A 12,902-nucleotide genomic window follows, 5' to 3' on the forward strand; every position below is an offset into this window, starting at 1 on the left:
ACAAACTTGGCAGCACGCTAATCATTTTAACAGGTTCAAAAATAACCTGAATAACTGTAAACGTACTTTTAAGTTTCTTGCCAAAATGATACCAATATGATTACTATTATAAAATAGAACAATCTGCTATTTGAGAAAAGCATCTTGAATGTTCTAGGGAGGTTTTTTAAATAGATAATAGTTCAGAGCAGAATACAGACATAAACCAAGGTAGAAGTAACATATAAAAATTATACCATAAATCCTGCCAAATTTAAGATATACTTACAAATAATGTATATCCAGTTTTCTTTTCCCAAATTTTTTCAATAATTCATTATAAAAGCGTGACTGCTAGCACATTTTTAAAAAATGTAAAGTAATTTAACACAATAAAAAGCAATGCATAAATTCTCACAAAAATTACCCCAATTTCAAGACCTACCTTTACCAAGAACTTAGACAAAACAAAATAAATAATGTTCAGATACTGACAACTGAGAGCAGCCATCACTCCCCCATTAAAGCAGGAACAATATTTTCAAAGCTTACTGATAGAGATTAAAGGATAATCTCTGAATGCACATCATCATTTTCCTGGTCATTTTAAATCACAATGGCAGCCAGACTAATAAAACAGAAACCAATAAATAATATCACACACATTATATATACATTCTAATTTAGACATAAAGGAATAAGAATACCATGGCAATTCCATTCATGAATAAAGTGATGGCATGGGACTTATCATCTTTTTGTCATTTAAGAGAACACAGACAATGCCAAAAGCAAGTGGTCAGGTTTTAGACATGCCATCCCAAATTGGACCCTAAGAAAATCCCTTGTTGTAGGTGTCGGGTTCCCAATGCAGAGAAGAGGAGCCTCCTCCTTCCTCAAGGCAGGACCCAGAAGCAGTGGAGCACATGATTAGGGAGCGGCACACCATACCATCATGGTCCAGCATGCCATCACTGTCCACTCCTCTGCAAATGGAAGCTACGCTTTCATAAATTTTATATTAAATTCATCCACTTTTCTCTCATTCTGCCTTTTGCTATTAAGACCTCTACCATGAACCCAGTGCTGGGTAAGGAAAAGATCCTACTTTCCTACACTGCAAAGGTATACTGGCCAAGATGGAAAGATGTTCTGGAATACTCACTCTCTCAAGAGAGACTAAGGGAAAATTAAAGAGTTCATATATTTACACAAGCATACAGGGAGCCCTGGGGGTACAAGTCACTGTACTGAACAGGAAGGAGATGACACAAAATGCACCCCACTCTTTTGTTCCAACAGAAATCACAGGAGCAACTTCCTGGTGTGGGAATTCGGCATAAGAAAAAAGACTAAGCCGAGCTGCAGAAGAGGAGTGCCTTTGCAGCAGGCCCTCCAGTGAGAACTGACGGTGAAACAAGGTGATAGAAGGTGGCAGGAGGGCCCAGACACACTGCTGGTGGGGAAAGTCAAGACAATGGCTAAAAAAAATTAAAAGCAGGGTGCCTCCATCTCAGATGAAAAGAAAGGAATTAAGACAGGGACTGACTTTTTTTTCTGCGAGAAAAAAATGGCAACATCTGCCTTACGAGAAATATGACATATTAAGATCAAGAGGGTCTTAAAGCCACCACTATGAGGACTGGAAAACCTATTGACCTAGAAAAACAAAATGTACTTCAAAATGTAAATCAAGTAACATTTTATATATTCAAAAGCTACCAGGTCTGGTGGCCCACACCTGTAATCCCAGTACAAAGGAGGTAGGAGCAGGAGGTACAGACATTCAGCCATCCTTGGCTCCAGAGGCAGTTTGAAGCCAGGCTGGGCTACATGAAATCCTGTTCAAAAACATAAACACATGCATGTGTGTGTACATGAGTGTGTGCATGTATGGGCATATGAGCATGCATGCACACATACACACACAGATACCACCACCATTAGTCGCAGCAGCAGCAGAAGAGGGGTATTTCCAAACTTTACAGACAGCTGGAAAAGTGTTGCAAGCTAAATATTGTGGCATACATCTGTAACCTCATCACTTGAGAGACTGAGGCAAGAACATTGCAAAAGGATGACAAAAGACAGCAAGTCAACTACAAATATTTAATGATATATCTCTTCCTAATAGAGCATATATTCGACTATATACCAGAACCTAACAAAAATCATCAACTTTTTATTTGGGACTATTTTTGAGACACGGTCTTAATGTGTAGTCCAGGCTGGCCTTGAACTAAAACTCAAAACATTTAGTCTCTTAGGTGCTAGGAGTGTATGCATGATGCATGTGCCACCAAGACTAGTGGAAGCACCAATCTTTAAACCAGATAAAAGTTAACTCATGAAAAAAGTACATCTGGACTCTCCTCCAATAACCACACATTTTAAACAAGTTTCATAAATTCTGTGATACTTCTGACACTCATTTTCCTCCACATATATACATATACACAAATATGTAGCAAATTTGTTAAATCTAACTGATCTGCTCTTTATATAACACTGTTTTAAAGCATGCATTTTCTTTAAAGAATTCCAAATAAAAACTTCAGTAAAAATCAATATCATGTCTGACATTGAAGTCTATAAGTAACACTGATACTTGAAAAAATGCCCTAGAAACCAAAGTGTGTGTGTGTGTGTAAATATGTTTGTGAAAGCTCTTTATTCAGAGAAATTCACAGGGCTTGGGATGCTTACATTCAGAAAGGTGTTTCCAGGAACTTACACAAAATATTCAAACACACATCTAAAAAGACTTTTGAATGCATTTAACTTTACCCTTGTTCCCTTTGGCATTGCAGTCTCATCAACCAGTAGGCAAAGAATATTACACGCCACCAAGAGGACCGAAATGGACTGCAACAGAGAGAGAGCTGTCAGGTCTCAGTTTCACCAACACTCCTTTTGACAGTGCACATCACCTGTGTCTTTCAGAATGGGGAAGTACGGTATATACAAGCACTCCAAGACAAACTGCAAGCATTTTGTAAATTATGATTTCAAGATTTATGACAGAAGGTAACAATACAGATGGATTTACTGTGTAGACTTCTCAGTGAGAAATCCACAGCTCCCCTGACTTCCTAGGGCCATGCTCTAGCACAGCTCATCTTAGAAAGGAATTCCACTCCTGCAGCTTTTGGAGCAGCAGTTATGCTTTGTGTTTTCTTAATTCTACTCAAGCAAAACCTGCAGTTCCTGTTGCATGAGGAAGTATAACCTTAAGGATTTATCTAATTGTCATTCATTTCCATTCTTTACTGTGCTGAATTTTTACAAATTGAGATACAGACAGATTTTGATTCTGTTGCTAGAAACCCAGTTAACTGGAAACAGCTCAGCTAAAGGAAACAGTAAACAAAAGACAATACAGTTTATTTAAGCCAGCAAGCAACTTCTTACTGTTTCAATAAGAAGTAGAACCATAACAGCAGGATACACCAGATTTCTCTCCCATGCCGAAGCCTTTTTTCGCCTCTCTATTAGAAAGAAAAACAAAGTAAAAATTTCAGCAATTTCCAAAAATTCTCTCCAGGTTCATATTTTCCTCACATCTCATTATATTGTGACCAGTGTACATTATTTTTTATTTTCTGAAAAACATAAATTTTAAGATAAATTGGTTTTTTTATTTTTATCTATAAACTATAAAAATCCATTTAAAATTAGCTTGCTACATTAAAAGTTCGATGCCATGAAGCTTAAATTTCAGCTTAGTAAAGACAATTTTGCTTTTAAGAAAATATATCGTTAATAAATAGCTCACTTTTAGGATGACGAATATGTGTACTTGACACACATGTATATACTGACACAGGCCAATATTTGAGGGAATAAAGGAGTGTGAGTGATAATCCCCTCTAGTCTCAGGTCCCAAGGCTGAACATCTGTTTTCGAGGCCTTAAGGGAACTTCCCATTCTAGATGAAACAAACTACTTCATACCACACCCGATCCATGCTATGAACACTAAGGAAGAGGAATTGAACTTGAAAACCATCTCTAGATGTATTAGAGCAACAAGTTAAGGAAAGCAAGAGGCCAATATTGTGTGATGTAGTGGAGGTGAGCCCTCTCTGTGTGCATCCATTCCCAGCAAGGCGGTTTTCAATATGGAGTTAGTATGGGCCCAAGAGTCTGATAAATCAAGTAGAAGTCAAGAGACAATGCATGGCATGGGCCTTGAGTGGCTCAGCAGTTCAGAGCACCTGCTCCTCATCCAGACCTGGGTTTGGTTCCTAGACCCACACTGTGTGGCTCTCAACCACCTGTAACTCCTGCTCCAGGGTTCTGTGAGTACCTGCACACACGCGGCACACATACAGCCAAGCAGACACACAAACACACACACACACACACACACAATTTTTTTCCCTTTACATTTGTGAAAGAGGCAAAAGCAGCAGCAATGCTGAGGCAAACTCTCAGGAAACCCAACAAAGCCAAGGAGGAAAAAAAAAAGAAAAAAAGAAAAAAAAAACAAGAAGCTTGGAGTTAGCAAAGAAGTCAGAATTTTAGAGGGCAAAATCCCTCTAAAGAGAAGAAATGGATTAAGAAGTAAGCCTGCCATGTAGATCCCTTTTTCCTTGAGACCTCAGTAGTGAGAATGCTATGAAAAGGAAGAGAGAGATATAGGTGAGAGGCAAAGCTGCCAGGCCCAACCTAAAGTCCACTAGGAAGTAGAGTCAGAACCAATGAAAAGCAATATCTTAGAAAAGAGACAGTCAGACAGTGTACGGCCACTCTAACAGCCTACCCAAAAGAAGAAAATGTCCTCCAGCTTCTATAATTTTAAGAACTATCCAGAAATCAGTCAAACATTATCAGGAGGTAAAGAAGAAACAGAGCCAACAGGAACAGACACTCAATTGTCCACACACAGACTAACAAAAAGAGGCCTTAATTGATAGTCAACTAAATAAATGACAAAACAACAAAACTCACAAATAAATCTGAACCAATGAAAACAGCCAAATGAACATCCTAGAGCTGAAAAATACTGTAAATGTAAAATGAAATGAAAAATTCAATAAGAAGTTTAAACAGCAGTATGGCATCTGGGAGATACTAAAGTAGAAGACAGACCAGAAGACAGCATGAGAGGCTAGGACACAGAACACAAATGATAGAGAATGGGGAAAGTCTAGTGTGTATTTAACCAGAATCTCAAAAAAATCAAAGAAAATGGGACGGATAAAAACTGATAAGGGGACCTGCTGGGTACCACTAGGGCCTGGTGGATGAAGGACACTGACAGTCCCACCTGGAGTAACTTACCCAGGGTGGGGAGGAGAAACCATCAGCCAGCTCTGGTGCCTGGTGGTCAGCGCCATTAGAGTGAGCCGATATATGGTATGAGAGAGCTAGAGAAACAGAATGGCCTATGTTCTGTGGGGAGAGGCAGATCTAAAGAGGCAAAGGCAGTAAGTAAGGAACGGGCTGATGAGGGAAGCCTGCTTGCCACCTGAGGTCACGTTGACTTCCAGGCCTGGTTTGCTGCCAAAGGCCGTGAATGGGTCTATGGCCCTGTCTTAGCTGTGGTCTGTGTTGATGTCTGTGGCTCCTGTCATCACTGAAGGCCATGAGGATGCCTGGGGTCTGGGCTGTCACATGTGCCATGTTGGTGCCCGAAGGCCATCCCACCACAGGGGCCACCCTGAGTGAGTGGCCTGCACTGCCACCTGGGGCCATGGAGACATCAGGGCCCAAGCTACAGCCCAGGACCATATCTGGGTTCACGATTTTACTGCAGCCAGAGTCCATACTGACAACTATGATTCCTATTGCCATCAAGGGCCGTGCAATGCCTAGGAACCGGCCCACCACCTGGGGCCATATTGGTGTCTGAGAGCAACCCTGTGGCCGGAGCAATGCTGATCTGAGTAGCCTATGATGCCACATAGGGCCATGGTGACATCTGGGCCCAGCTGCTCCTAGGAACCAGACAATGATCCCTCCATAGTCAGGTCTCTATGTTGATGTCCTTGGCCCATGTTGCCACCAAAAGCCACAAGGATGCCAGAAGTCTGTGCTACCACCTGGCCATGTTGGAGTGGGGACCATGCTTCTGCTGGGCCCATTCTGATCTGAGAGGCCTGCACTACCACCCTGAGCAATGGTGACAACTGAGCCCAAACTGTTGCTGATGCTCATATCTAGGTCTATGGCTCTGATGCACCCGCGGTCTCTGTTGATATCTGTTGCCCATGTTACCACAGGAGCCCATTTGAACCATGTGTTAAAGTACAAGGGCTGAGCTAGCACTGGCTCTCACTGGCCCAGAGAGAGCAGCCCTCTCCCACTGGAGAGCTGACCCTGCCCCCTCATCCTGTCCCTCATAGGAGGCCCCCATGTGCACTTGGGAAAGATGGCCCCAAGCTTCATCATGGGCATGGGAGAGCTGGGTCTGCCCCTCATCTGAGGGGTGGTGATCCCAGCAGCCCAGATAAACCAAGTCAGCTACCACCCAGGTATACATCTAAGGCTTTGAGTTGGCACTCCCCAATATCTACCCCAGCTATGACCTGCTAGAGTGCATGAGGGACTGGCCCTGCTCCATAGCCACAGGATCTCCATAACTTGGGGCAACAGCAGAAGATCTGAGAGGAGATTCAGTGAGGGTCCAGCACTGATGGTGTACCAGAAGCTAGAGGCCTTGAACCAGACCAACAACTCACTACACAATGAACATTTTCAAGTAAAGCTGTTTGGACAGAAAACATGATACACTACAGCTCCCGGTGTCACTGAAACGAATAAAGAGGCAATAGAGATGCAGGGAAAATGGAGGAGGGGAGGGCTTTTGTTTGTTTGTTTAATTAATATTCTTATTTTTATTTTTTATTATTACTTGAAAGTTTTTCTTGGTGGGGGACACTACAAGGGTGAAGGATAGATATGGAGAGACTGGGAAATGAGTGGAACTGAGGTTCACGATGTTAAATTCCAAAAGAATCAATAAAAAAATACGTTTTAAAAAATTGATAAGATAATGACCAATAAAGGTCTTGGAGAGATTAGGGATACAAGAGTCATACCTAAATATAATAAAAGCTATTTACAGCAAGCCGACAGCCAACATTAAATTAAACGGAGAAAAACTCAAAGCCATCCCACTAAAATCAGGAACACGACAAGACTGTCCACTTTCTCCATACCTCTTCAATATAGCGCTTGAAGTTCTAGCAATAGCAGTAAGACAACATAAGGGGATCAAGGGGATTTGTATTGGAAAAGATGAAGTTAAACTTTCGTTGCTTGCAGATGATATGATAGTGTACATAAGCGACCCCAAAAACTCTACCAAAGAACACCTACAGCTGATAAACACCTTTATCATGTGGCAGGATACAAGATCAACTCCAAGAGATCAGTTGCCATCCTATACACCAAGGATAAAGAAGCAGAGAGGGAAATCAGAGAAGCATCACCTTTCACGATAGCCACAAATAGCATAAAATATCTTGGGGTAACTCTGACCAAGGAAGTGAAAGATCTATTTGACAAGAACTTTAAGTCTTTGAAGAAAGAAATTGAAGAGGACACCAGAAAATTGAAGGATCTCCCTTGCTCTTGGATTGGGAGGATCAACATAGTAAAAATGGCAATTCTACCAAAAGCAATCTATAGATTCAATGCAATCCCCATCAAAATCCCATCAAAATTCTTCACAGACCTTGAGAAGACAATAATCAACTTTATATGGAAAAACAAAAAACCCAGGATAGCCAAAAAAAAATCTTATACAATAAAGGATCGTCTGGAAGCATTACCATCCCTGACTTCAAACTCTATTACAGAGCTACAGTATTGAAAACAGCTTGGTATTGGCATAAAAACAGAGTAGAGACACCTGTCAGAACGGCTAAAATCAAAAACACCAATGATAGCCTTTGCTGGAGCACTCATCCATTGCTGGTGGGAATGCAAACTTGTGCAATCACTTTGGAAAGAAGTGTGGCGGTTTCTCAGGAAATTCGGGATCAACCTACCCCTGGACCCAGCAATACCACTCTTGGGAATATACCCAAGAGAGGCCCTATCATACAACAAAAGTATATGCTCAACTATGTTCATAGCAGCATTGTTTGTAATAGCCAGAACCTGGAAACAACCTACATGCCCTTCAATGGAAGAATGGATGAAGAAAGTATGGAATGTATACATATTAGAGTACTACTCAGCAGTAAAAAACAATGACTTCTTGAATTTTGCATGCAAATGGACGGAAATAGAAAACACTATCCCGAGTGAGGTAAGCCAGACCCAAAAAGAGGAACATGGGATGTATTCACTCATAATTGGTTTCTAGCCGTAAGTAAAGGACATTGAGCCCATAATTCATGATCCTAGAGAATCTGAATAAGAAGGTGAACCCAAAGAAAAACATATAGGCATCCTCATGGATATTAACCTTCATCAGGCGATGAAAGGAGACAGAGACAGAATCCCACATTGGAGCACCAGACTGAAACCCCAAGGTCCAAATCAGGAGCAGAAGGAGAGAGAGCACGAGCAAGGAACTCAGGACCCACCCACTGAGACAATGGGGATGTTCTATCAGGAACTCACCAAAGCCAGCTGAACTGGGTCTGAAAAAGCATGGGATAAAACCGGACAATGAGGGCTGCTGAGAAGCCAAGAACAATAGCACTGGGTTTTGATCCTACTGCACGTACTGGCTTTGTGGGAGCCTAGGCAGTTTGGATGCTCACCTTACTAGACCTGGATGGAAGTGGGTGGCCCTTGGACTCCCCACAGGGCAGGGAACCCTGACTGCTCTTTGGGCTGACAAGTGAGGGGGAGTTAATTGGGGGAGGGGGAGGAAAATGGGAGGCGGTGGCGGGGAGGAAAATGGGAGGCTGTGGCGGGGAGGAGACAGAAATCTTTAATAAATAAATAACAAAAAAGATAATTACCAACAATTTTTCAAATAATAAAATCATCAAGCCACAGAAGTAAGAAGAGAAAGAAAGGCAGGTATACATGCACACACACAAAATGCTCAGGACTCTGAACTTCTGATCTTGGGAAATACAATAGATTTGAGGGGCAGTGAACAATACAAACCTAAATGACCTCATTTAACATCTTGAAAGTTTCTAGAACATGATGGCTAGGCAAAGGAACCAAGAAAAGCTCAGTTCATTCCCGCCCAGAAAACATGAAATGTGAGTCTGAGAAAACCCAACTAACTGACATCTTCAGAAACAAGATTGCAGGACAAATTAAGTACACCAAAAGTCTGCCAACAGTCACCTCACATATTCAACTCAGACACGAAACACTCCATGGCTAAAGACAAACATGAGGGAATAGTGCTTGATAGTTAGTTGCATGGGCCACAAGGAGAAATGCCCCACAATGGAGCAGGTGCCCTGGAGCAGTACTGCTCGGGTCCAACCCAATGAGATTTCAGAGACAGGCAACTGAATCAGTTAACTGCATTTCAATCCAAAGTTCCTTCCCCTAAGGGATGCAAAAAAAATACCAGCATCCCAAAATGCCTATTTTCCTTTCAAAAACTGCCGAGCATGCAAAGAAGTAAAAAATTATATAAAACAAGTAATATGAAACAAAACCAATCATTTGAAACTTATCAAGAGCTAACAAAGAATGTCAGAATTCACAGGCAAAGCGATTAGAAGTGTTTTTTACTAGTGATGGTTTCCACGACCAAAAGAAACCTGGGGAGAGAGGAGTCTATTTCAGCTCACAGTTATAGTCCCTTATCTGAAGAGAAGTCAGAACAGAAATTCAAGGCAGAAGCGTGGAGGAAGAACTAATGCAGAAGCCACAGAGGAATGCTGCTTACTAGCTTGCTCCTCCTAACATGTTCAGACCGCTTTCTTACACCACTCAGGACCACCTCCCAAGGGTGGTACCATCCACAATGAGCTGGGCCTTCCCACATTAATCATTAATTTTTAAAAAAAAAAAATGTCCACAAGCCAATTTAGTGGAGCATTTTCTCAATTGAGATTCTTTTTTTCCAAATGACTTTAGCTGTAGCTTAGCAGTTCTTAACCTGCGGGTCTTGACCCTTTTGGGGGTCACCTAAGACCCTCAGAAAACAGATCTTTACATTCCGATTCATAACAGTAGCAAAATTACAGTTACAAAGTAGAGACAAAAACAATTATATGGTTGGAGTCACTGTAACATGAGGAACTGTATTAAAGGGTCTCAGAATTAGGAAGGTTGGGAGCCACTGCTCTAGCTTGACAAAACAATAGACAACCAGCACAGTTCTCAGAGGGGCTACAGAAACCGCTCAGTTGATAAAGGCCTTGCTGTGCAAGCATGAAAACCTAAGTTTAAACACCAGAACTGACATGAGAAAGCCTAGTATAATGCACAGGCTTGTAATTTCAGGGCGGGGGGGGGGGCAGAGACAGGAAGAGCTCTAGGATGTCTGGCCAGGTAGTAGAGCCAAAACAGTGAGCAACAGATTCAAATAAAAAATAAATAAATAAATAAATTTAAAATCTCAAAAACAAAGTAGAAAGCAATCAAGAAAGAAACCCGATATTAACCACTGGCATGCGCATGCACCCACAGATGCACACACGCATACTTTAGAGTGCTCTCATAACTATATTCCTTCTTTTTTCCAACAAGGTTGGAGGAAACAGATTGAACAATGTCAATTATCAGCATGAAGATAACAGGCCCAAAGCAAAACTGAAAACCAGTGTCTGAGAATAAAATACAGCAGCTGGGATAAGAGACAGATGAGACCTGCAGAAGAAAGGCTGAGATGAGTAAAACCGCCACAGAAACTATCCAAAACCAAACGAGCTACAGATAATCTGCAAATAACTCAAATCCCTGAAAAGGGTAGCACAAAGGAGAAAAGAAAAATATTGGAATAAATTAAGAGCCAAAATTTCTCAGGTGATATGCAAAGTATAAATTCTCACATCCAAGAAGCTTGATGAGCCAAAAACCAAGAAAGGTATTAAGGCACATCATAATTAAAGTGCCTTCTATCCGTCAGAAAAAAAGACATCTTAAAAGCACATTTTAAAAATCACATTGACAGAGAAGTTTTTACTTAGTATTTCTCAAAAATAATGCAAGTGGGGCTAACAAGATGACTTGGTGACTGAAGATACCTGCCATCAGTCAAAGTCCACATGAAGGAACAGAAGAACCTATTCCTGTGGCTTCTTCTCTGACCTCCACACCCACTCTGGTATGTGTGCAGCCAGCCACATACAGAAAAAATCAACTCAAGTGAACAGATAAAGCCCCAACATCTTTGCATGTTAACATATTTGAAAAGTAACTTCAGGGGCTGGAGAGACAAAAGCTCAGTGGTTTAGAGCATTTGTTATTCTTGCAGAGGCCTCAGCTCATCACACAGCTCCCATAAGGTGGTTCACAACCACTGGTAACTCCAGTTATAGGGGATACAAAGGTAGACATGCAGGCAAAGCATTCATAACATATAAAATAAACAAGCCTTTTAAAAAAGTAATTTCAGAGAATTTATACTTACCCTCTCCTATAAGAAAGACCAATGAGTCTGAACACAGAAAGTTTTTAACACAAACTAAACTTCCATAAATTTTCAAATATTTTGACTATTTACAGTCTTTTTATAACTAACCAAGACTAACAAATAAGTCCAAAAGAAAAGTACAATACCTAATTTTGTCTTAAGGGTCTTTACATTCTCAAGTTCTTTCTCCAATTCCATTACGGTGTATTCCACTGATGAAGACAGCCCTATCAAAGCAAAAGTACTTGTAAGTGTAGCAGTGGATGCCTTAACACGGGAGAGCAGGTAGACCTGTAGCTAAAATACAAAACATCTGGTACTCACTGAGGGCTGGGAAGGACAACTGCAGCTGTGAATCACATAAAAGCTCACTCTTTAGAGTAGCGGTTCTCAAACCTGTGAGTTGTGACCCCTCTGGAGGTCAAATGACTCCTACAGAGGGGTGGCATAAGACCATCAGAAAATACAGATATTTACATTAGGATTCATAACAGTAGCAAAATTACAGCTACAAAGTAGCAGGGAAAATAATTTTATGGTTGGGAGTCACCAGGACATGAAGAGCTGTAAAAAGGTTACAGCAGTAGGAAGGCTGATAACCACTACTCTAGAGAATCCAAACTCTTAAAGACTAACAATCACGTTTCTTAGAAAAATGTCTTTCCTTGCTGGATCTCTTATACTAATCTTTCTTATCATGTGCTTACTATAGTAAGAACAAGGAGTCAAAACCTACCCCTCTCCAGTTTGCTTCCCTAAAATTACAATTATCCCCAGTGTGGCTGGTGCTTCCATGACTTTCTTCACATTCATATTTAACTTCTGTCTTACATATGGGTTTTCTGACTCATCCAAACTCTTAGACAAATGTCAAACCAGACACATTAGTTGACTGTTTGCTATTGCCTGTCAATAAACATTTCCTAACAGCTGAGTATGCATATCACAATCTGGACGTGCCGCAGCTCCACTCAGCATTATTGCATTTGTCAATATTCTGGTGAGCATTAGCACATTTGGTTCATTTGTTTATATTACTTCTGTGGGGGCAGATTTCCAGTCTGAAGTGGGCCACTTTCAGTTTTAAAAGCTTTTTAAGGTTTACAGTTCCCAAATGTTTTTATGTACTATAATAATTCAAATTATTGTAATAGTTTCAACTTCTATCAACAGGTTTTCAAAATTCCTGTTTTCAAAATGCCTATATCATCCATCACTCACATTGGATGCAGCCAACTATTGAGCTTTTGCCAAAGTGATAAGCTACTTAAATGCACATTTTCCTAAATGCATCAGATTGCACCTCATGTTTCTCATATGGGTTTCCTCCACTCCTACTTTCTACTTATCTCTCCAATGGTCTATGTACAGTATCTTCCTAGTCTTTCTGCTCAGTCTCTTAAATCCTG

The 12,902-nt window shown here is 40.9% G+C and overlaps 1 protein-coding gene across 4 annotated transcripts in view; it reads right to left on the reverse strand.

Annotated features, from left to right (window-relative positions):
• The window catches only part of Lmbr1 (limb development membrane protein 1), a 133,686-nt gene that overhangs the window by 20,396 nt on the left and 100,388 nt on the right, over positions 1-12,902 (reverse strand). For all 4 annotated transcript variants that reach the window (XM_050119922.1, XM_050119920.1, XM_050119924.1 and 1 more), the window contains 3 exons: positions 11,640-11,720; positions 3,391-3,467; positions 2,767-2,844 (listed from right to left, as the gene is read on the reverse strand). In XM_050119922.1, coding sequence (XP_049975879.1) covers positions 2,767-2,844; positions 3,391-3,467; positions 11,640-11,720 — 236 coding nt within the window. The remainder of the gene's footprint in view (positions 1-2,766; positions 2,845-3,390; positions 3,468-11,639; positions 11,721-12,902) is intronic.

Source organism: Alexandromys fortis, unplaced genomic scaffold (assembly GCF_014885135.2).
Source record: "Alexandromys fortis isolate MF-2015 unplaced genomic scaffold, M_Fortis_MF-2015_v1.1 scaffold_177, whole genome shotgun sequence".
NCBI lineage: Eukaryota > Metazoa > Chordata > Mammalia > Rodentia > Cricetidae > Alexandromys > Alexandromys fortis.